Raw genomic sequence first — 22828 nt, forward strand, 5'->3', positions numbered from 1 at the left:
GCATGGCAAATTCAGAGACAGTCTTGGGTCCCCACTGGATGGTCAGCCCCTCGAGGGCAGGACTGTGTCCAGCATTTATCTCTGTAATCCCAGCCCAGCCCCAGGGGCATCTGTGCACCTCATCCTAAGCCTGGCCCCATGCAAGGTCCTGGCTGGGAGGGGACTCACTCTTCACCCCTTAGTGCCCTCTCCCCACCTCCCTGAGGACAGCAGGCCTGCCTGCAAGCCTTGTCCCCAGCAGCTGGGGACTGAACCGACCACTTCCTCTGGTTTCAGGTCGATGTTCAGGACATCCTGCAGCAGCAGCTGGCCAGCAAGGTGCTCCGTGTACTCCACGAGGAGCCAGGCCACCTCTATGTTTGCGGGGATGTGCACAGGGCCTGGGATGTGGCCCACACCCTGAAGCAGCTGGTGGCTGCCAAGCTGAAATTGAATGAGGAGCAGGTCGAGGACTATTTCTTTCACCTCAAGGTATAGTAGTGGGTGTGTGGGCTGAAGGTGCCGGCCAAGGGCACAGGCCGTTGGAGCCAGGACCAGGGGTGGCAGGTAGACCCAGGGGAGTCAGGCCCAGAAAAGTTCTGGGCCCCAAGAGAATCTTAGCAGTGGCTGAGATCTGGGCTGTCAGAAGGCCCTACTGCACATCCTGGACTGGTTGGCAGCTTTGAGAAGTCGGGTGAATGTGTTCCATTTTTCCATCTGTGGAATGGGGGCAGGAGAGTCTCCCTGGCCTCTCCCCAAACCCCCCTTTCAGAAAGTATCTGTGTGGCCAAAGCAAGGCTGTGAACACAGGGGAGAGCAAGGCTGCCCCCTGTCAGCCTCGTGTGAACCTCACACTTCTTATTTACACCCAGGCTGGCGTCTGCTCACCCTCACCCCCCCAGCAGGAAGGGCTTGCATTTTATTGATGAAGATAATAGTGATATTTATCAAGGGCTTACACTGGGCATACTGCTTGCCAAAGATTCTGCTGTGACATTTTGTTCAGTGCTGCCGAGGATTTTGTGAGGGAGGCACCCCATTTTGCAGAGGGAAGGGGGCCTACGGGGACCACAGCAGTGAATATGAAAGCCTAGAGCTCAGTCTGCCTCTCTGTGGTACCAAAGCCTGTGATTGTCACTTCCATACTCTCCCTAAGACACATTCATACGTTCAACCGAACATTTATTGGGCACCTACTATGTGCTAGGGATAGAGCAGTAAATGAATCAGGCAAAAATTCTTTACATTCTACTGGGGCTGACAAACCCAAACAAGGAAGAGGTGTAGTGCTTCAGAGAAAAACAGCAGGAAACAGCCCAGGGAATGCTGGGGAGTGTAATTTTAAATAGGGTGGCCAGGGAAGGCGGAGCTGGAAGGTGGCATCTGAGAATAAACCTGAGATGGTGAGGAGGAGCCCTGTGGATACTGAAGGAAACACTCTGGGCTATTCTGGAGGAGCAGCAGGTACAAAGGCCCCGGGGGTGGGAGTTAAGCTGGTGTGTTTGAAGAACAGTGAGGAGATAACAGGCATTTCCCCAAATGCGTTGAATGGGTGGGTAGACAGTTGGCATCAAAAAGGTTCCAAGGTCGAATAGCCTGGGACATGCTTAGTTAAGGCAAGGCAAACACGTTGCTTTACTACAAGACTTCTGGGAGCCTTCAGCATGCTGCTGTTCATCAGGACCCTTCAAGGCTGGAAGGAAAGAAAGGACATAGCATTTCCCAAACATATTTATCTCAGAGCTCACACCTCCTGGAGTATCTTGGGTGGGGGATGAACGCTGGGCAGGAAATGGGTATGCTAAGTAAAGCTTTGGAGATGGTTAGTGGGCCCGCACCAGATCAGGTGCTGAGGGCCGTTAGAGTCTAAACCAGATTCAAGCACAATCTTAGTATGACAATTGGGAAGACAGATGGCTCATGGAGGTCCATGTGATAGGGAAGCTGGGCAACCCCAGGGGCTCATCCCAGCCTGGACTTGACACTTTGGTCTCTGTTTCCACCTAAAAGAGCCAGAAGTGCTATCATGAAAATATCTTTGGTGCTGTATTTCCCTACAAGCAGACAAGGCGGCAGTGCAGCCCAGGAGCCTGGAGATGTCAGCGCTCTGATGGCCCATAGGAGGGGTTAAAGCTTAACCACGGAGCCAGCTCTGCATTATCAGAGGTCACAGGGCCTGGGGAGATGGAGGAAAGTGATATCCCCCAGCCTCACATCTTATTTTTTCACTTCATTCCCCATCAAGCCCTTTACTTGACCTCCTACCAAGTAGCACCCTGGATTGATCGGAGCCTCCTCTCTCAAGCTGGGGCCTTCCTGGTCCCTTGGAGATGAAATCTTCAACGCCAGGCCTGGCAAATGGGTGAAAGATGGAACTTGCTGCTGAGTGCACCACTTCAGGTGACCACCAGGGAGTGCTGTCGCACCACTGTGTATTCAACTGCCTTGTGTACAGTTATTTATGCTTCTGTATTTAAAAAACTAACACCCTAGTCTGTTCCCAACGGCCACTTGGGTCTTCCCTGTATGATTCCTTGATGGAGATATTTACATGAATTGAATTTTACTTTAATCACACTGTATGTGTGTGTGGGGGAGGGGGGGTTGGGGGCTGTTTTGTAGGGAATGTGGCCCTCAGTTATACAGAGTGGGGAGCTGGTGGGTGTCGCAGCCTGGACAGATCTCCCACAGAGGGACACCCCAGGCAGGCCATGGCTCCTCTGAAATGGCTGCCAGGTGTGACAGCAGCAGATGGAGCTTCGTAGCTTGTCCAAAGACCTGTGGTAGGGCAGGGGGCGCAGGCCTGCCTCCCTCACAAAGGATCTGAAACGGGGTCTGGCGCGGGTGGGATTCTCACATGAGGCCAGCGCTTCTGGGAAGGCCTTGAGCTTCTTCTTAGACACTGTCTTAGCGTTTTGCTCTGGGGCCACCTGTCCCATGTGAGTTTGTCTCATACGGATGTGGTCGCTGGGAAGGCAACATGTCGAGGCAAGTGTGGGCCACAGCATCCTCGTCTGAGGGATTGGGGACCCTCCCGGGTTTGGAGCTGGCCAAGGAAGGCTTCTTAAGAGACTGAACCCCATTTCCTTCTCCTGGTCAGAACCAAGGAAGGAGCTCAGCAGGGGACGCTGGGGTCCTGGCAACACACGGCTCCCAGCTCGAGTTTGGTGTCTGCCTCCTGGCCGCCCTGGCCGACTTTGCCCCTCTCTCTCCCCTCCCTCTTCTAGCAGCAGAGTCTCAGGTGGCAGGAGAAGGTGTAGTGTCAACCTCAGGCTCCAGAAAAGCTCTGTGCCCTGCGCGACAGCCGTGCATCTCAGCAACACAGCCAGGAGTCCGCTCCCGGACCAGGGCTTCTCAGGTTTGTTTTGTTGTTGTTGTTGTTGTTGTTGTTGTATTGTTGTGTTTTGTTTTTAATTTTGAGACGGAATTTCACTCTTGTTACCCAGGCTGCAGTGCAATGGTGCATTATTGGCTCAATGCAACATCTGCCTCCTGGGTTCAAGTGATTCTCCCCGCCTCGGCCTCCCGAGTAGCTGGGATTACAGGTGCCCGCCACCACACCTGGCTAATTTTTTTATTATTATTTTTAGTAGAGACGGGGTTTTGTCGTGTTAGCCAGGCTGGTCACAAACTCCAGACCTCAGGTGATCTGCCTGCCTTGGCCTCCCAAAGTGCTGGGATTACAGGTGTGAGCCACCATGCCCGGCCGGCTTCTCAGCTTTAATGTGTGTGTCTCACCTGGGGTGTTGTGAAAACGAAGGCTCTGATCTCTCAGGTAGGTATGTGTGTGTGTCGCGGGGCGGGGGGGCGGTGCGCGGGATGCCGCGTTTCCAACAAGCTCCCAATTGCTGCTGGTGCTGCCAGCTCCGAGGACTACACTGGGGCCTGAGGAACTGGATTCTTGCTGAGCCAAGCAGGATGTGTTGGCATCACGTGGACGTGGAGCTGGGCTGTTGGGCGGTGGCCCAGTGGCTGGCAGAACCCCACACATGAACACTGAGCCACTTTTCCCACGCAAGCCCTAACCCCTAATGCCGGGGAGACCCACAATGGAACACACACTCAGACGGTGCTTCGGATCAGCTTCTCCTGACCCCCCTCCCCAAGCCACCTCCTCCCACTGGGACGCCAGGTCTGAGGAGCCAGCTCTGACCCTGCTGTGGCCCTCACAGGCTCTGCCCCAGCCCCTCTCCCATCTCGGAGGCATGGGGCTGTTTCCTGGTGTCCCCCATTACCACCTTCCTGTGTCCGAGACTCCTGCCCAAAAGGCTAGAGCCCCAGCTTGCTTTCTCCAACACCCTCATGGGATTTGCAAGAGACCCTCTGGGAGGAGGTGTGAGGTCAGGACCCCCTGCCCAAAGGGAGTCCATGCTTTCCCATCCCACTCCTCTCGGCAGCACCCCCGCCCAATTCCACAGACTCCAAAATGTCTCCAAATGAATTAAAGAAGCCATGGTCAACCCACATGAATGTGCCAACAAGCATTTTCATTTCTTTATTTTAAGGACACTTGGAAAGGAGCCAGTCCTCTGAAGAGAACACTCTGGTCAGGTGGTGGAGGCCAGTGGGAAGCCATCAGGCCTGCTTTCCAGGAGGGGTGAAGGGTTGGTGCACGGTGCAAGGTGAGAGTGAGGTTAAAGGTCAGAGAGGAGGGGCTGAGGAGGCCACCTCTCACCAGGAGCAGACAGTTGGTGGCTTGGGACTGGGGTGGAGCTGCGTGGGGGATGGGAGGGGACTGAGCATGGGGCTTCATCTTCACTGCCCACTCCTCCCCTCTCCCTGGCTGTGCCCGCCTCCTGGGATGGTAGGATTCCAGCAGCTGGAGCCCCAGGTGCTGCTGCGGCTGAGGAAGGCAATCCCCGTCAGCTGCCTTCTCCGTTCCAGGGTGGCTGTAGCCAGAAGCAGGACCAGACAAGGACATGGCCTCTGCATTAAAGCCCAGATCCCAGGCAGGGTTGGAAAGGCTGGGCCTGGGAAGTGGGGATGATGAGAAGACCCAGACTGCCCCACACCCCAGCCCCTGGCCCCAGGGCCAGGAAGCCGCCTATGTCTGCACATGGGTCAGCTGGATGTCGCCCCCGACTTCCAGTCTGTTGATGGTGGGCAGGTTCCTCAGGCGATGGTAGTATTCAAACAGGTGCTGACCATCCACGGCCACCTTGAGGCAGTGAGCTTCACACAAGATCCACACCTGTGCAGAGATCATGCCGTTTGCACTACACTTGGGAAGTCCCCCACCCTCACTGCAGCCTCCTCTCTCCCTCCCTCCTCAGTTGTTAATAAGCCCCTCACCTGCACTCTATCCCCACTGAACGACGGCTCTTCACTAAACAGTCTGTGCGTGCTCTTTCCCCTGTACTGTTCCCTGGTCTAGAATACTGTTCCCACCCCATCAGGGACAGGAGCACTGGCCTGTGCCGTCTGTATCCCTCAGGCCCAGCACACAGGAGTGCTCTGGGCCTGGGCTCCTGCAGCATCAGTCTCCTAACTTGTCTTTTCCACCCCAATGCCTTCTCCACGAAGCAGTCAGGGTACAAATGTTAAAACCTCCTTCCCTTTGCAATAGCTAACACTCCTATCACACATGCCACGTGCCAGGCACTGTCCTAAGCATACTACAGATACTGTCTCATTCCATTCTTACAACTCTAGGAAATTCATGATTATTAGCTCCATTTTGTAGATGAGGAAACTGAAGCACAGAATAATTAAGTCACTTGTCCGAGGTCACACAGCTGTCTACAAATCAAAGTATGTTGCTCCCTGGCTTGAAACACTCCTGAGGCTTTTCACTGTGTTAAAATCCAAGATCCTTTCCATGGCTGCAAAGCCCTACATCAGTCGTTTTCAACTCTGACTGCAGAGTATAATCACTTAAGGCATATTTTTAAAATACGAATGCCCAGCTGACTGCCTCATTGGCCTGGGCTGGGGTCCCAGCACTGATATTTCCTTTGTAAGCTCTCTGGGTGATTTGAATGTGTAGTCAGGGCGGAGCACGCCTGCCTGCTGTTCCTGGACAGGCCACACCCATGCCTCTGCACGTTGGCCCTAGCTGCCCCTCCCAGGCTCGCTCTATCTCATCGCTCTGTTTTGCTTTGTGCGTGGCACTGTCGTTATCTATGACAATCTGTCCATGCTTTACTTTCCTTGTTCTTTCCCCACCTAAATTGTAAACTCCCTGGAGGCAGGACCCTGTCTGTGTGCTTCATGACTGCGCCCCCAGCATGTGGGGTGCTTCCTGCGCAAAGCAGGCGACAAGAAAATGGTTGTTGAGTAAATGAAGAAATGAATAACACCTCCTTCTTGGGTCTGATTTGACACTTACTGACTGTGTGACCACAAGCAAGTAACCTGCACTTGTGAGTTTGTTTCCTCATCTGAAAAAGCAGATCCCAGCACTTCCTTCATGCGGGACAGTAATAATAATAATAATAATAATTTGTTGGCCACCTTCTCTTCTTTTGGGCCTTCATCCCAGAGGCATCAGCCCCCATCCTGTTCAAGGTACCTCAAACCTCCTTTACCCCCTCCCCCTGTGCACCCGTGGGAGCCTCTCCAAGCTCCAGACTGCGGCGCCTTACCGAGAAGCTCTGGCCACGGACGAAGGGCATTTTTCGGGGCAGACTTCGCTCCTCAGACCCCCAAGAGTTGTCGATCTGGGTGTTGCGGACCACAGCATTCTCATCAAAACGGGGGTTCAGGTGGAAGGCGATGTGGCTCCCAGAGCACAGGTTGATGTGGAACCTGGGGTGGGCAGCCCACCTGAACCTTTATCCACCGAGTTCTGAGTCCCATTTCCTCCCCATCATCAGTAGCCTTCCTGAAGCCAGGGGAATGGCTGGACTGACCTTGAAGGGCTCTCTCTTCCCAGAGGTCACTGGAGCCCTTGGCTTACCTCTGAGCACTGGGCAGGACAGTGCCTGACAGGAGGATGGACTTGGATGGGTACAGCCCTCCCAGAATGGTGGTGATGAAAGGCATCGGCTGTCGGAAGAAGGGGGACAGGTCAGCCACCACGCGGAAGGGGAAGATTGTACCAGTTCCCATGAATTTGGGCTGTCAGCTGAGAAGAAGCCCATGATATCTTTACTTGGTTCCATAAAAGCCAAAGGAAAACTTTCCAGTGCTCCTCAAATTAATGGGCTTAGATTAGTGTCATGAAAGGAACTTTGGCCAAACACAAAAAGACTCGTCTCGTGGGGTGAAAAGGGAGGGACATGCAATGCGCTCATATTGACACGACAGTTTTAAGGTTGAAAGCTCCTCTCCACAGTCTTCTAATTCGCTGGGATGCTTTGAAGCCCTTCAGCTTAACAAATGACTGCTTTTAATTTTTCAAGGCCAGCAGATCCCCCCACAGCGGCCCTTCACCCCCAGCCTGCCCACCACAAACAGAAACTCTGCCCTCCCTGAGAAACCACTTACATAGGTGGGGTGGGGGTACATCATAGGTGGGATGGCGGAAGTCTGTTGAAAAGAAACCAGGAAATTCAATGGGAGAGCACATGGGTGTGCGAGCACTCGCCCACGCGCACCCACGCGTTCTAGAGAGGGCTCCACTGTGAGGCTGACCTCGTGAGCCTTTGGCCCTTGGACTCTCCCGTCTACCTCCCTTTTCATGTTAGCCTTCCTGGAACTTCCTGCCGTGTTCCCGGACCACACCACGGTCACCTGCCCCTCAACCCCTCCGCAGGCAGCCCCACTAATTCTAAGCCCCCCTGCCTGATTTGCACCATCAGGAGAAGAGCTTAAGCCTGTGATCAATAGTGACATCCTGGGGACCCAGGATGCAGGGCCAGGAACCTCACATCCTGGTGCTGGGGCAACTGTACTCCCCACTTGGTGACAGACGGACCAGTTTCCCTCCTGGTCTCTAGGGGACTTGTCTCTTCCACCACTGGATAAATCCTGCTTCTTCCAGAATCTCTGCTGTCCCAAGGACAGCTTTAGCCACATGTCACCTGAGCCAGGCATTCAGCCCCTAGTGTCCCCATCCTCCTTGCTAAACCACTTTCTTCCCGACTCTAGGGCTCTAGGGAGTTTAGTTTTTGGTGAAGGAGGACACTGTGCAGCTGTGAACTGACCAGAACTTGTAGACTTACAGAGAACATCTGTCCAGGGGCGCTCTGCACTGTGTGGATGACTGTCTGGGTCTGGAAGAAAGAAACCAGGTCTCACCCAGGCTCTCACGTGTGAAAACCACCAGCTCCCACCAGAGGGCGCCACACGGCAGGCACCCTCCAGGGGGCGTAACAAGCCCAATGGCCCCACAGACCCCACAGAGGGTGAGCCCAGGTGTCTCTTCTCTCAAGGGGATGAGCGAGGGACAAGGGTTAGAACCCTGGAGAAGAGAGATAGGGACGCTGGTGGCTCAGGCCCATCTTTCCGGTCTGGTCTGTGCCCTCCCCACTCCCAATGGGAGAGGCCCAATGCCTAGCTCTGCTTCCTCCATGAGCCCAGAAGAGCCAAAATGAAGAGGATCCAAAAAGAAAACAAGAGACTTACAATGGGAGCCGGGTTGGCAGGCCACACGCCGGGAGGCTGGAGGGGTGAGGAGAGTCAGAATGGTGGTTATCGCGGGCACCACAGAATGGGAGGAGATGGTGGCAAAACTCCAGGGAGGCTCTTGTGCTCAGAAATGCCTCCCCAGACACACCCACCTCCCTCTTGCTCCCAAGCAAGCCTTCCTGAGCCCGTGGCACCCAGATTTTTACCCCCAGGTGTACAGGGCTTTGGGGTTGGGGGGTAGGGTATCCCCACTGGTTCCTCTCGAGAGAGAGAGGAGACTGGGTTTGATAGAGACCTCATTTCTTTCTGTAGCTCCCACAGCCAAGAGCATTACTTCCAGTGCCATATTTCACCCATAAGGTGAGAAGTGGTATTTGTTGAAGGCCTATTGTGGGTCGATTCCTGGGCTTCAGTGCTTTCCAACAAGGGAAGCAGCCTCAGCTCCTGTGTCCCTAGTGAGGCAACGAGGCTCAGAAAGATTAAGCAACTTGCCCAAGCTTGCCAAGGTGGAAGGGATCAAATCCAAAGTGGCAGCCAGTTCTGTCTGACTGTATCCAGCACACTTTCAATCCTCCCCAGGGCCAGGGCCAGCGCCAGGGCCAGGGCCAAAGTTGGGCTGCCCTGCAAATGTTCCCTGGGGCTCGACCAGTCCTGAAGTCAGCGTGGCAGGAGGCAGGTGCCCTGTCTGTACGGTGATGAGCCATAAGAAGACTGCGTAGACAAAGCACCCCTCCTCCCAGTCCCCACTACTTGAGTGGCCAGAGGAAGGGCTGCTCACCTCCTTGTCCTGGATCCTGCCCCACCCAGTAGACTGTTCTTGCCCTGGCTGGTATCCCATTCTCCCTGGCTGCCACATTCCACATTCATTCACTGAGTCCCTACTGAGTGCCAGGCACAGTGCAAATGAACAAGCCACAGTCCTGGCCCTCTGGGGCCTCATGGGCATAGGGAGATGGGGGTGGAGTAACGGGGACAGACACGCAAATACAGTTACAATGGGGTGCTGTGAACTGGCATGGCACAGATACATACAGACTCTGTGGGGACACCGGGGGAGCGTCCAACAATATTCCAGGCGGAGAGGACTCCCAGAGGAGCGGCACTTAGGCAGAGCATGGAAGGGCAATTAGGCATGTGCTCGGGGCAGGCTGGCAGAGGGTGCTTCCGGGACCAGGGACGGCATATGCAAAAGCATGGTGGCCCAAGAGGGCCTTGAGTGAGCTGCAGAGGCTGCGTGAGCTTCGTGGGTTGGGGGTGAGGCAGGGACGTGGATTGGGGCAGACTGGGGAGGAATTCATATGCCCTGCTGGGGAATTTGGGCTTTATTTGAAGGGCTGGGGGCTGTTAAGATTTTTAAGCAGGGAGAGGGTGTGATCAGATTTGCTTATAAGAAGGTCACTGTGGCAGTGGTTGGGTGTAGGGGGTGGGGAACTGGACCCCTGTCGTCATGGTGAGGAATCCCAGAGGCCTGGACCACATCGGTGGCTTCAGGAGGGAGACACGTTCGTGCCTTGGAGAGACGTAAAGAAGAGGGAGTGAAGAATCCAGGGCGACCCCCAGGTCCCCAGCTCTGGGTGCCCAGCGGACAGAGACAGGGAACTCTTGGGTGGGCAAGATGGGGCCTGTAGGCCCTGGGTGGCCTGCTGGCTGGGGCCAGCCTCTCAGACCCTCGGTCCTTCCTACTGTCTGCTCAGCCCCCAGGGCCTCTGTGTTGAACTCACTTTTTGTCTGCGCCCCCTGGGCCTGGGTGGGAAACAGACAGGCTGGGAGAACGGCACCGTGGAGAAGGCAGGCTGAACAGGGACTGTGCGGGGGTTCTGTTAAAACAAAAGGCACCGGGCAGTGAGGAGAAGCATTAATAGAGCCAAGGAGAAGCCGAAAGGCAGAGGCAGGGGCAAGAGGGAGAGACCAGGCAGGCAGGGGGATGAGGCAAGGGGGTTAGGGCCACGCCGAGGTGGGAGGGGAAAGGGCCAGGCTCAGGTGAGCAGCACGGCGGGGGGGCAGTCTCCCTCAGCTCTTCCCTCCCCATTCACCCACAGGGGAGGGAGTCAGGGAAAGAGGGAATGAGAGATGAGGACCAAAGGGCGAGAAGCCCAGATTTGCTGAGGGCCTACTGTGTGCTTCGCTGATCTCAGGAAGCTCCCTCGAATGCCAAAAGGGTAACAGCAGCTCCCACCCAGCTGCTGGTACCCTGTGGGAATGTGGGCCCAGCATACCCTAATCTTCCCATTTTTCACATGGTATTGGTATCTCCTGACCTTCTTTAGTTTTATTTATTTTATTTTATTATTTAAACAAAGTTTTTTGGAGACAGGGTCTTGCTGTTTTGCCCAGACAGAACTCTAATTCCTAGGCTCAAGCAATTCTCCCGCCTCAGCCTCTTGAGTAGCCAGGACTGCAGACCTCCACCACCATACCTGGCTCTCCTGACCTTTTAGATGTTGGCAACACATTCAAAGTTGTTAAAACACAGAGGTCAAACAGACCTTGGTGTGGGCCCAGGGGGGCCACTGTGTGACCTCTGATATCTGTCTCCTCACTGAACCACACAACCACCCATGGGGGGCAGGCAATGACCATTCTACAGATGAAGAAACCTAGGCTGAGAGAGGTGAAGTTGCTTGTCTAAGATCCCACAGATGATGAATGGCAGAGCTGGGAATTTGAACTGGATTCAGTTTGGTTCTTGAGCCTGGGCTCTTTCTAGAACAATATGCCCTCCTTACCAGGGTGGAAACTGAGGGATGAAGAGAAAGGGGCAGCTGAGGAGTCTGGGAGACCAAGGCAGGTGTTCCAGACAGACACAGTGACACAGAAGGAGGGGCAGAGTGACAGAGGAGAAGGGGCGGGTAGGTACTGGGACAGGGAAGCAGAGGTTGTCCCCAGAGTGACCTGGGTAGGAGATTGGCTTGGGTCTACCCAGCAGGGCCTAGGCACAGCTACGCTGGGCCCTGCATCCCAGCCCCTGGGACCAGTGCCAGGTGGACAGTCTGACCTGGAAGCTGATGTAGGACAGCTGCACAGAGCCATTGACGGAGATGGTGTCCACACGGTGGAAGGGCACCCGGTGGAAGTACTGCACGAAGAGGCTCCCGTTCACCATCACCTGCCAGAGGAAAGCACGTGTTCTGGGGGAGGCATCCCAGGCTGGGATGGGGACCACCCCTGAGCTCCTGGACCCTCTTTCTAGAAAATGAAGACCTGAGTCTGGTCTTCAGTGTGGGGCCAGTTACAGGAATGTGTGTGTGACCCGAAGTGCATCAACCTGAGTCTCTACTGGGCTCCAGTTGGACTTTTCGTTCTTCTGGTTGTTTCCTGCAGTAGGTTTGTCTTTCTAGTCTTAGCTCACCTGGGGTTTCATTTATTAATTATTTATTTTTCCTTCAACTTTTTTTTTTGAGATGGAATGTCAGTCTGTCGCCCAGGCTGGAGTGCAGTGGTTCAAGTGATTCTCTTGCCTCAGCCTCCCGAGTAGCTGGGATTACAGGAGCCCACCACCACACCTAGCTAATTTTTGTATTTTTAGTAGAGATGGGGTTTCACCATGTTGGCCAGGCTGGTCTTGAACTCCTGACCTGAAGCGGTCCGCCCTCCCCAGCCTCCCAAAGTGCTGAGATTATAGGCATGATCCGCCATTTCCATCCCCTTCAACTTTGATTTTAAGTTCCAGGGTGCAAGTACAGGTTGTGCAGATTTGTTAACTAGGTAAACAAACGGGTGCCATGGTGGTTTGCTGCACAGATCAACCCATCACCTTGGTATCAAGCCCAGCATCCATTAGCTAATCTTCCTGATGCTCTCCCTCCCCCACCAGGCCCAAGGGTGTGTTGTTTCCCCCCATTTTGTCCATGTGTTCTCATTGTTCAGCTCCTACTTATAAGTAAGAACATGTGGTGTTTGGTTTTCTGCTCCTGCGTTAGTTTAAGGATAAAGGCTTCCAGCTCCATCCATGTTCCTGCAAAGGACATGATCTCATTCCTTTTTATGGCTGCAGGGGTATTATTTATATATGCATAAAATGCTCATGGGGAGCAGAGGAGAGGTGACCTCAGGTTGCATACTGAATGAATGGGGACATCCTTATCTCAGATAAGCATACTCGGACTGACTTACCCACAGGCTTCTCAAGCCCAGAGACCTACTCTGCTTGCAAAGGTAATTTGCAATGTGCTTACAAAACTATACCCTTAATAGACCCTGGATAAAGGCTGGAACAATGTCACTGAAAAATAAATGTTACCAGTGACCTGGAGAGGAGGAATGGCTATAGCAGAGGAATGGAATGAGCTTGGAATTCAAAGACACACAACACCAAACAGCAACGTGATGACTCCTCTAGTTCCTATTTTCAGAGTAAAAGAAGCAGCAGGCGCACCTGTAGATTCAGGTGAAGGTGCATAAGGAGACTAGGCAGCCATGGGTAACACCCTTACAAGGAAATGATCGTGTTATCTGTATAGTGGTGTCACTCTGGCTGAATGTCAATTTAGGTGATTACTTAAAGGCCATTCACCTGATAGGGCTGGGGGTCCCAGGGGTGAGAGGTGGGGAGGGGATTCTTGCTCACCTTGAAATCTGAGCTCTGCACCAGGAAGCAGAGGTCAAAGGGCATCCCCTTCTGGAAAGGCATGTGCGTCTTCCTCTCCTCGGGCCCCCAGCTTCCGTTCTGCCTCGTGTTGCACACCACGTACCCTCCGTCTTCAAACCGAGGGTTGAAGTGGAAGGCAATGTCATTTCCACTGAAGCCAGTCTGAAAGTTCACAGCAAACCTAGGCCCAGGGAAAGCAAATAGTCTTCTGTGGCATGGATTATTGCCAGTGACAGGCACAGGAGGGCCTCCGCGCCTGTGCTTTGCATTTGTCTGGATCTTGCACACAACCTGTATGGCAGAGACTGCTTTGTTGGCATCGTTTTTGTTTTTCTAATTGGGATCTAATGTGTTTTTGTTTTAATTATTGGATTTTGCCTTTACAGCATGATTTGCTAAAAGCAAATAGAAAACAGTTAAGGAAAAGTGCTGGTATTAGCAAACAAGAAGCGTAGGTCTTGGAAAGTGATTACCAATTGATACCAAAGATGGAAGTTGTTAAGCACACCTAGAAGAGAGAGCATTCTGTGCCAGTGGACACTTGTTGGAGGCCAGCACATGCCTGATTAAGTGGGAAAGAAGAGAACAAATGTAAAGAGCATGTGAAATTGGGGCTGGGTGCAGAGGCCAAGGCGGGTGGACCACTTGAGCCCAGGAGTTTGAGACCAGCCTGGGCAACATAGTGAGATCTCATCTCTAGTTAAAAAAAAAAAAAAAAATTGGCTGGGCATGGTGGCTCACGCCTGTAATCCCAGCACTTTGGGAGGCTGAGGCAGGTGGATCACGAGGTCTGGAGTTCGAGACCATCCTGGCCAACATGGTAAAACCCCGTCTCGACTAAAAATACAAAAAATGAGCCAGGCATGGTGGCATGAGCCTGTAGTCCCAGCTACTCAGGAGGCTGAGGCAGGAGAATCACTTGAACCCAGGAGGCGGAGGTTGTAGTGAGCCCAGATAGCGCCACAGCACTCCAGCCTGGTGGCAGAGCGAGACTCCATCTCAAAATAATAATAATAATAATAATAATTAGCTGGGCATCATAGTGCACTCCTGTAGTCCCAGCTGCTCCAGAGGCTGAGATGGGAGGATCGCTCAAGCCCAGGAATTCGAGGCTGCAGTGAGCTATGATCATACCACTGAACTCCAGCCTCGGTGAAAGAAAGTCCCTGTCTCAAAAGAAAAAAATTAATTAATTAAATGAATAAATGGAGAAGATTGCATTTGAAATATCTCTGCATGTGTTTTTTCCTTTGGAGCCCTTCAGCTTCATCCCTGTAGTCCTTTGGAAATTCCTGCCCCAAGGAAGGGAGAGACAGAAAGCTCCCAAGAGGAGAGGGCCCTCTGAGGTAGGATCTGTCTCTATATGACAGGATGGGAGTGGGAAGCCCTCCTGGTGCTGGGGGGTGGGGGAGGCGGAGGGAGAGGGAGAGAGGAAGGGGCGGAAGATCAGGGTCATGGTCCTGATTCCCCTGGTTGGAGGGTTCAGGGGGATCAGGGCCTCCCTGCCCTTGGCATCTCCTGAGGGCACCGCAGTCTCTCAGAGAAGTCCCACAGCAGGATGGCAATGGCGGAGGAGGTCACCAAGAATCTAGGTGTCCAAGCTGAGGTTTAGCTGGGATCTGTGAGGCCCAGAAGGTCTTAAGGAGAGGTCCCCTGGGACTGAGGCAGAGAGGCTTCCGAGAGAGAGTCATGAGTCCAGAGGCTCTTCTGTGGGCCCTGCAGAGTTCAGCAGGCAGCCACCCATGGTCCCCCACTAAACCAGGAGAGAGCTGCACACCTCTGTGCCACCCGGTGGGGGTGCCTCGGCAGGGGTCAGCCAGGCCTGCGTGAGGGTCTAGAGCCCTCCCAGCCACTGAGAAGCCATGTGAGCTCTTCTCTGTTCCCAGACAGCCCACCTTGGGAGGGAGGAGGGGGTGGGAAACAGCCCTGATACAATGTTAGTATGTTGAATTGACTTAGTAGTTTCTAGAAAAGGCCTCGAAACCAAAAGAGACCAAATTACTTTTGATGGCAATTTTCAATATTTTCACATCAGCAGAAGGAGAGCTTCAGAGTGGATGAGAGCAGTTACGGGAAATAGAGGAAGTTTGATTTTTGCAACTCTTAGTCACAGTGTGCAAGGTTCAACCCAGAACATAATCATCCAACTCTGACCATCCCACGCCCTCCTTAGACCGTCAGCTCCCAGGGCCCCATTCATCCTGGAGTCCAGGTTAATGGCACCCCTGGGTGCAGGTTGTGCCTGTGGAGTGCTGCCCTGTGGCATGGGTTAGGGACGCATTGTGCCTCCCCTGAGCCAGGCACGTGAGCTTGGATGTTGCTGTTTGAACTAACCCAGGCTCACAGGCACAGTGTTTTACTAAGGGACGAGGCTGGAGTGAAACGTTTCCATCCATATACACACACCTGGTTCCACTGGAGCTGAGAACGGTCCCATTGACAGTGATCTGAAGTCCATCCTGGAGACCTCCTTGAATAGTCCCAGAAAAGGGGACGGCCTGCAGGGAGAAGGTGTGGGACCATCAGTCAGGTGGCCGGCCTCCCGTTTGCTCCCCTCCAGCGCTAGTCAGTGGCCGGCCTGGGTTTGACAGCGCCATGCAAGGGGATAGGGTGCGGCTGTGACCAGTATAGAGGGAGTTGCAGCCCCACGGGTCTTAGGGTCCTGTGTGGAGGCAAATACAAATCCAATTAGTTACTCAGACAGTCTAAGCTTGTGATAAGGAGAAGCCTGGCCCTGAGAGGATGCGACAGGGAACTGAGCTTGTGTGAGAGTCTAAGAGGCAGTGGAGGCTGCAGCAGGAATGCACCAGGCAGAAGGCCTTCCTTCCAGGCAGGGAAGTAGCAGGCAGACACCCTGGGCTGGTAAGGAATTAGGTAGCAGTGGGGGCTGCTGGACCCCATGCTAAGCTCCCAGCAAAGGTCCCAGGCCCTGGCTGGAGACTCAGGAAGCCCAAGGGACCAAAGGGACCCATCAAGGGTCTGGAGGGTAAACCTTCGACTCACCCGAGAAGGTCAAGAAGAAGCCATCCCCCTCTCCCCACCACCATATAACAATGGCCACCGTGACCTTTGCCCTCCTGGCCACCTTCAGCAGAGCGTCTTCCCAGATGCCTTCTGTAGCTGTAGGGCAGCCCCCTCCTCTACTTCTGCCCCCAGGCTCCCCATGCCTTCCCTCAGGCCCTCAGCAGCCCCGAGGCCTAGCGTGGTTTCTCCACCCATCCCAGGCCCCACGGGCAACCACTTTGTCAAATTCTCTCTTCCGGGGCTCTTTAAAGGAGCAATGGGCCATGGTGAGGCATGCATCATTTTAGAGTCAGGCCAACTCCAGGTCTGAATCCTAGCTCTGCTGCTCATGACCTGAGTGACCTTGGGAAGCCTATTTCACCTCTCTGTGCCTCAGTTTCCTCATCTGTAAAATAGGAAGGTGTTTCTCCTACTGCATATGATTGATGATTTTGTGAGAAAAGGCCTGTGATGGAAGAGACTGGCACATAGGAGATGCTTCACCACTGTCACCCACCCCCCACCTTGGTCTCTCTGAGCAAAATTCACAAACTGGTACTTCCAATTTTCAAAGTTTATTCCCAAAATGCCTCATATCCAGTGTGGTTCTATAACCCGCATTAAAGCACAGTTCTATCTCCTGGCTGATTTTCACATTCTTCAAGTTTTTAATGTCTTCTCTAATATCTCCTTTAGGTCAATTTCCTACACAAATTAAATGCCTAAAGGAGCCAGGCAGGTGATGTGTATGGGTGAGATGGCCAGGTGGGGGAGTGGTGGGGACTGTGGCAAAGTAGAGGTCACACCCCTCATCTGAAAAGTCAACATCTACTCAGTGCTAAGCAGTGATTGCCATCTGGGCCCAGTATTGGCAGAGCTTCCAAATTTTTAAGAGAAGACAGAAATCTGGATTTTTTTTTTCTATAAAACTTTCTAATTTCTTGCGGGAAAATTTGTCAAAAAGGATTACGTAAAAGCTCCTGGCTGGGCACATTGGCTCACATCTATAATCCCAGCACTTTGGGAGGCTGAGGCAGAAGGATCACTTGAGCCCAGGAGTTTGAGGCCAGCCTGAACAACGTAATGGGACCCCCATCTCTACAAAAAATAAAAAAAAAAATAGCTAGGTGTGGTGGTGCACACCTTTAACTCTAGTTACTTGGGAGGCTGAGGTGGGAGGATCCCTTGAGCCTGGGAGGTGGAGGCTGCAGTGAGCCATGATCACACCACTGTACTCCAGCCTGGGCAACAAAGTGAAATCCTGTCTTGAAACCCCCCAAATTCCCATATTATAGAGATACAAAATGAAATATTTGCAATGGAATGGTATCTTTGGATTTGCTTCCACATATCTGAGGGTGGGAAGGAAGCAAGCGAGGGAGGGTATAGGATGAAGCAAGATAGGCCTGAGTTGATCATTGTTGGAGCAGAGTGATGGGTGTGTGTTGTTGATGGTACAATTCCCTCTGCATGTTTGAATTTCCTATAATAAAAAGTTAAAAGAAACACTGTGCAGGCCAAACAGAAAACACCCACCAGCCAAATTCAGCCTACTCGCCACTGCTTTCTGGTCTGTATTGTTGAGTTGTGTGACCACACAGAACCCTGGGAAACCCATCCTAGCTCAGTGTACACACCTGGCACCGTGAGAGCCCCAGGAAATCTGGGATCTGATTCAGATAGACTCTGCTCCCCATGGATTTCAGGGGGGTGTCTTTTGTTGCCCCTCAGGTCAGGTCTGAACTCTGCCATTAAGTACTTTAGTGACCTCAAGCAAATCACAGCTTCTCTGTGTCTCTGACTTCTCATTCTTGTCCCTGTCTACACCAGCAGTGTGGGGGAAGGAGAGTCAGCCTGATCCAGTTATGGGCCAGCACGGCCTAGGATTGGGAAGCCTGTTTTCCCTGAAACATGTCTGTGGAACATTTTTCTCCTTGCCTGTTTGTGGAAGCTTGTGATTCTCTCCAGAGCCTTTCATACTATCATGAGAGACAACACTGAAAGTACACACCCTCTTGGGAAGCATGCGGCCTCCACTTAAGTGTATTCACAGCACAGCATCTAGAATTGAAGGCAGAGCGTGATGGACATGGGCTGGCAAGTACCCACAAGGCTTAACTAAGGAAGCCGGGAGGGAGAAAGAGGAAGTACAGATCATGGGGGCAGGACAGGACAGGCTAATCTCCAAGGCAACAAGTTTCCCAAAGAAGCTCTGTGAGGTTTCAAAATATCTTAAATAGTGCCCCCAAAATTCGGAAAAACAAGATTATTTATTTATTTATTTATTTAGGGATGGGTTCTCACTCTGTTGCCCAGGCTGGAGTTCAGTGAGGGGTGTGATCATGGTTCACTGCAGCCTCCACCCCCTGGCTCAAGTAATCCTCCCGCCTCAACCTCCCGAATAGCTGGGACAAAATAGGTGTAGGCCACCATGTCCCACTAATCTTACAATATTTTTTGTAAAGATGGGGTCTCTATGTGTTGCCTGGGCTAGCTCAAGTGATCCTTCCGGCTCGGCCTCCCAAAGGGCCAAGATTTCAGGCATGAACCATCATGCCTGGCTTGAAAAATGAGTTTTTAAATTGAATATCATCCTACAAACAAGGTTATTCATTGCAGCATTATAACACAAAGGATTATAAAGCAAAGCATTGGAAAGAGCTTAAAAGTCCTCTGACAGGGAAAAGGTGAAATAAATTAGGGTTTTTCCATTTAATAGGTTCTGTGTAGCCTTAAAAAGAAAAGAAAAAGAGGAAGACAGAACTCTGAGCACCGATATGGAATGATGCCCTTTGTATAAAAAGTGGGTGGGGGAAGGCTATGGACTTGCATTTATTTATTTATAGATAAAATGTCTCTGGAAGGATTTATAAGAAACTTATAACACTGGTTACCAGTGGGCCACCCCCCAGAAACATTCACATTCGTATCCCCGGAAACTGTGAATATGTTGTAGAAGGGACTTTGTAGATGTGATTAAATTAATAATTTTGGCATGGGGAGATTGTCCTGATTTTAAAGGTGGTCCCAATGTGATCACAAGGATCCTATAAAAGGAAGGCAGGAGGATCAGTGTCAGAGGTAGGAGATGTGACAACAGAAGCACAGAAGCAAGAAGAAGCTGGTTTGCATTTTTGGGGGGTTTTTGTTTGTTTTTGTTTTTTGTTTTTTGTTTTTTTTGAGACAGGATCTCATTCTGTCAGCCAGGCTGGAGTGTGTTGACGCGATCTCAGCTCACTGTAGCCTCCACTTCCTCAGGCTCACGTGACCCTCCCACCTCCGCTTCCCAGGTAGCTAGGACTACAGGCATGCACCACCACACCTGGCTAATGTTTGTCTATTTTTTGTAGAGACGTGGTCTCACTTTGTGGCCCAGGCTGGTCTCAAACTCCTGGATTAAGGAGATCCTCCTGCCTCGGCTTCTCAAAGTGCTGGGATTATAGGCATGAGTCACTGGGCCCAGCCAAAGCTGCTGGTTTTAAAGATGGCAGGAGGGGTCATAAGCCAAGGCATGCAGGCAGCCTCTAGAAGCTGGAAAAGGAAAAGAAACAGATTTTCCCCTGGAGCCTCCAGAAGGAAACAACTTTGCTGACACATTGATTTTAACATCTGACCTTCAGAATCATTAAGAGAGCAAATTTGTTATTTTAAGATTGGCCAGCCAAGGCTGCTGTGGAATTTGGATAAGTGTGTCCAGAAAACCCAGGAAAACAACTGGACCTGCTTTTGTTCCATGTGGTGCAGGAGGATGGATTTTTACACTGGATTTATGGTCCCACAGGACTGGGCTTGCCTCCCAGCTCTGTACACTAGCAATTCTGACACTGGCCAAGTCACTTGACCTGCCTGTGCCCCAGTTCCCTCCTCTGAATGGCAGGACAGTAACACCACCCGACAGTGTTCTGGAGAGGACTGGGCGCAACGCTGTGTGCTGAGCCCCTGGCTGGCAGCGTTCTGGAGAGGACCGGGTGGAATACCATGTGCTGAGCCCCTGGCTGGCAGTGTTCTGAGAGGACTGGGTGCGATTCCATGTGCTGAGCCCCTCGCTCGTGTCAGACATGACAGTGCAGCTCTTTGCATCGAACAAATCGATCCCTCTGCTGAGTCATGACTTGCTCTCTGTTCCTGGTAGTGCCCAGAGACCGGGGACTTTTCCTCCTCTTCTTATCTGGAAGTCTAGAAAGCAGAGCTGAGCCCTGTGAACCAAAATGTGGGCAGCCTTGTTTTGGACTCAGCATCACCAGAGGACACCCAGGCCCGGCCCCGAAGTGGGGAGTTCAGCCTGGCTGGCCAAGACTGCCTGCCAGCAGGAGGCCAGTACGTGGCTCTTAGCCAAGGTGCCCCGCTGCCTCAGAGGCTCCATGGTCCTGCTGGCCACCTTCCATGACACTTTGATTTTAGACTTCTGACCTCCAACACCGTAAGAACAGATGTGTTGTTTTGAGGTTGACCAGCTAAGGCTGCTGTGGCATTTGGATCCATGTGTGTCCATGAGGGCTCTGGGCATGACTAGGAACATTTATCCTCACAGCAACCCCGGCCACTTTTACAGATGAGGAAACTGAGGCACAGAAAAGTTCAGTCACTTGCTCAAAGTTACACAGCTGGTCAGCAACAGAGCTGGGATTTGAACCCCAGCACCCACGCTTCTAACCACCACACAGGCTTCCTCTCATGAGTAAGCTGAGAACATCCTTATTCCTGGCTCTCCCAGTGCTTCCTGGACCACACAGCACGTGGTTCCAGCTTCCCCCAGGCCCTCCAAAGAGGCTGGGCTAGATGAGGCCAGACAAGAAGTGGGAGTGAGGTTTCCAAGCCAGGCCCTCATGACACTCAGCCCTCCTCAGCAGGACAGCGAACCGCGTGACCTTCCCCCACTGTTGGCATGTGGAGGAAGCGTGGCTCCGACTGCCAGATGGGTCACCAAGTGAGGCTTAATTGTCCCAACCCAGGAGAGCCCCTGTGGGGTAGAGGGGTACTCTGGACACCCATAGGGGCTGCACTGATCGTCTTTCTTGTCTGGACTCCAAGGCCCTGTTTTAACTCTCTGATGTCCATAGGAGAATTTTCCTTCTGAATCCAAAGATTAGAAAGTAAAAACCAGTCACCAGAATAATAATACGTCAGAACCTGGAAGAAGCTCTGGGATCCCCTCTCTGACAGAAAACCAGAGACAGGGTGACATGCCCAAGGCAGCACCTGCTGACCCTAAGGCCCCCACCAGCGGCCTGTTCCAGCTTCCCCCAGCCCCCTCTGTGCAGGTCCTACCTCAGGGGCCTCCACAGGGTGGCTGAGGTGTCATTGGTGACAGCCAGGAGGAAACAGGCCTCCTTTCCCCATTCTTTCTCTCTGGAGTTTAGAAAGCAGAGCCGAGCTCTGCAGACCAGAACGTAGGCAGCCTCATTCTGGACTCAGTGTCACCAGGGGGCACTCAAGCCCGACCCTGGCCTCTGCTGAGGTGGGCTATGGCAGCTTCCCTCCCTCAGCACCCTGCCTCTGCCCACCCTCCCCACCCTGCCTCCCCACCCAGGAAGGACCCATCAGCCCACCGTCTCCAGCCCCTCGGGAAGCTCTTTGCCAAGGCGGGGTGAGATCCTATGAAGGAGCCGGCCCAGGACACAGTGACCCCTGAAGTCTCCTGGGCTCCTGGGGCTGCCACTCCCATCTGGAGGCATTTGGCAACTGGCCTCTGCCTCCCTGAGCCTCAGATTTTCCATGTATGAAGGGGACTCATAAACCTCACAGGGTTTCAGCAAGGCACCTGCCGCCCTCTGACCCCACGCTGCAGGGACAGTCCTCACCCCCCTCTCACCTCTGAGACTGCCCCTCCACAGATGCCCTGAACATGCCCATGCCCAACCTTCAGAGCACAGATACCTCCTCGGGAGGTCTTCCCTGCTGCCCTCAGACACCCAATAACATGAAACACTCCCAAAGCACCTACAGTGTGTCAGGCACTGTTCAAACACACTAGGTACACTACCTCCTTAATCCATATCCCAACCCTGGGAGTAGGGGGCTCAAGTATTATTCCCACTTTACAGATATGGAAACTGAGGCCCAGAGACCACTAGCCAGTAAATAGCTGGACCCAGGGAGGCCATCTTCACAGTAAGCACCCTTAACTACCATGCTGGGTAGCGTCCTTACTGTCCCAGAAGCGTGCTTGCTTCCTCTTTACATGAACCACCCCGCTCTACATGTCTTCCCCTGAGCACACAGGACAGGACAGGACAGCTCAGTTAACACTGTCAAACCCATGACTCGTGGGAAGGAGCATCCCTCCAGGCATGAGTGAGCTCAGCATGGCACAGGTGTGCCAGGATGACCCCCTCTGATATTTCTGCCCTGCTTGTGTTCTCTTTGGGATGTCCCCACCCCCATCCCCTGCCACCCAGGAGTTGCTTCCTCAGAGCCCCAGAGCTGTGTCCCTCTGGCTGAGGCAGCCCTGTGCCCATAGCCCCGGAACTCACTGGGCTCAGGTAGGGAGCCTGGGAACCGCTGAAGGCCATCTCTCCACCGCCTCTGTGGCCACCGCTGCCTTTCACACCGACTAGGAAGTCCTTTGTAGAGGGAACGACTTAACGAAGAAATAGAAACCAAAGCAACTTGGCTGTTATTCAATGGGGAGGAGCCGGCAGCAAGAGGAAGTGGGTCCAGAGAGAGAAAGGTACGGTACTGGGTGGACTGGGGTGACACTCACAGAGGGAAGCAGGTGCTCCCAGCCCCAGTGACCTTTCCCTCCTC

At 53.0% G+C, this 22828-nt stretch overlaps 1 protein-coding gene across 4 annotated transcripts; it reads right to left on the reverse strand.

The window, feature by feature from the left end:
• Positions 1-4447: 4447 nt before the first annotated feature.
• LOC101133154 (galectin-9) lies at positions 4448-22701 on the reverse strand. Of its 4 annotated transcripts, XM_004042075.5 has the most exons (11): positions 22555-22701; positions 15485-15576; positions 13058-13259; positions 11486-11596; positions 10212-10307; positions 8488-8523; positions 8085-8135; positions 7408-7449; positions 6878-6966; positions 6564-6726; positions 4448-5170 (listed from the first exon to the last, which is right to left on the reverse strand). In XM_004042075.5, exons 1-11 carry the CDS (start codon positions 22591-22593, stop codon positions 5024-5026), a joined length of 1068 nt encoding a protein of 355 aa, XP_004042123.5. In that variant the 5' UTR covers positions 22594-22701; the 3' UTR covers positions 4448-5023. The 4 variants fall into 4 exon arrangements, with proteins under 4 accessions (XP_004042123.5, XP_004042122.4, XP_063562648.1 ...); XM_004042074.5 differs by lacking the exon at positions 10212-10307 and having other exon boundaries at positions 22555-22700; XM_063706578.1 differs by lacking the exons at positions 8488-8523; positions 10212-10307 and having other exon boundaries at positions 22555-22700.
• Between the last annotated feature and the right edge of the window lie 127 nt (positions 22702-22828).

This window comes from Gorilla gorilla, chromosome 4 (genome assembly GCF_029281585.2).
Source record: "Gorilla gorilla gorilla isolate KB3781 chromosome 4, NHGRI_mGorGor1-v2.1_pri, whole genome shotgun sequence".
NCBI classification, from domain to species: domain Eukaryota; kingdom Metazoa; phylum Chordata; class Mammalia; order Primates; family Hominidae; genus Gorilla; species Gorilla gorilla.

What these genes read in the sequence shown, in the direction of transcription:
- LOC101133154 (XM_004042075.5), bottom strand. Translation starts at nt 22,593, where the DNA reads ATGGCCTTCAGCGGTTCCCAGGCTCCCTACCTGAGCCCA. An exon ending in CTGCCAACCCGGCTCCCATT is followed by an intron (nt 8,136 to 8,487) that starts GTAAGTCTCTTG and finishes TCTTTCTTCCAG; the next exon opens with ACCCAGACAGTCATCCACAC. An exon ending in CCCCTGGACAGATGTTCTCT is followed by an intron (nt 7,450 to 8,084) that starts GTAAGTCTACAA and finishes TCTTTTCAACAG; the next exon opens with ACTTCCGCCATCCCACCTAT.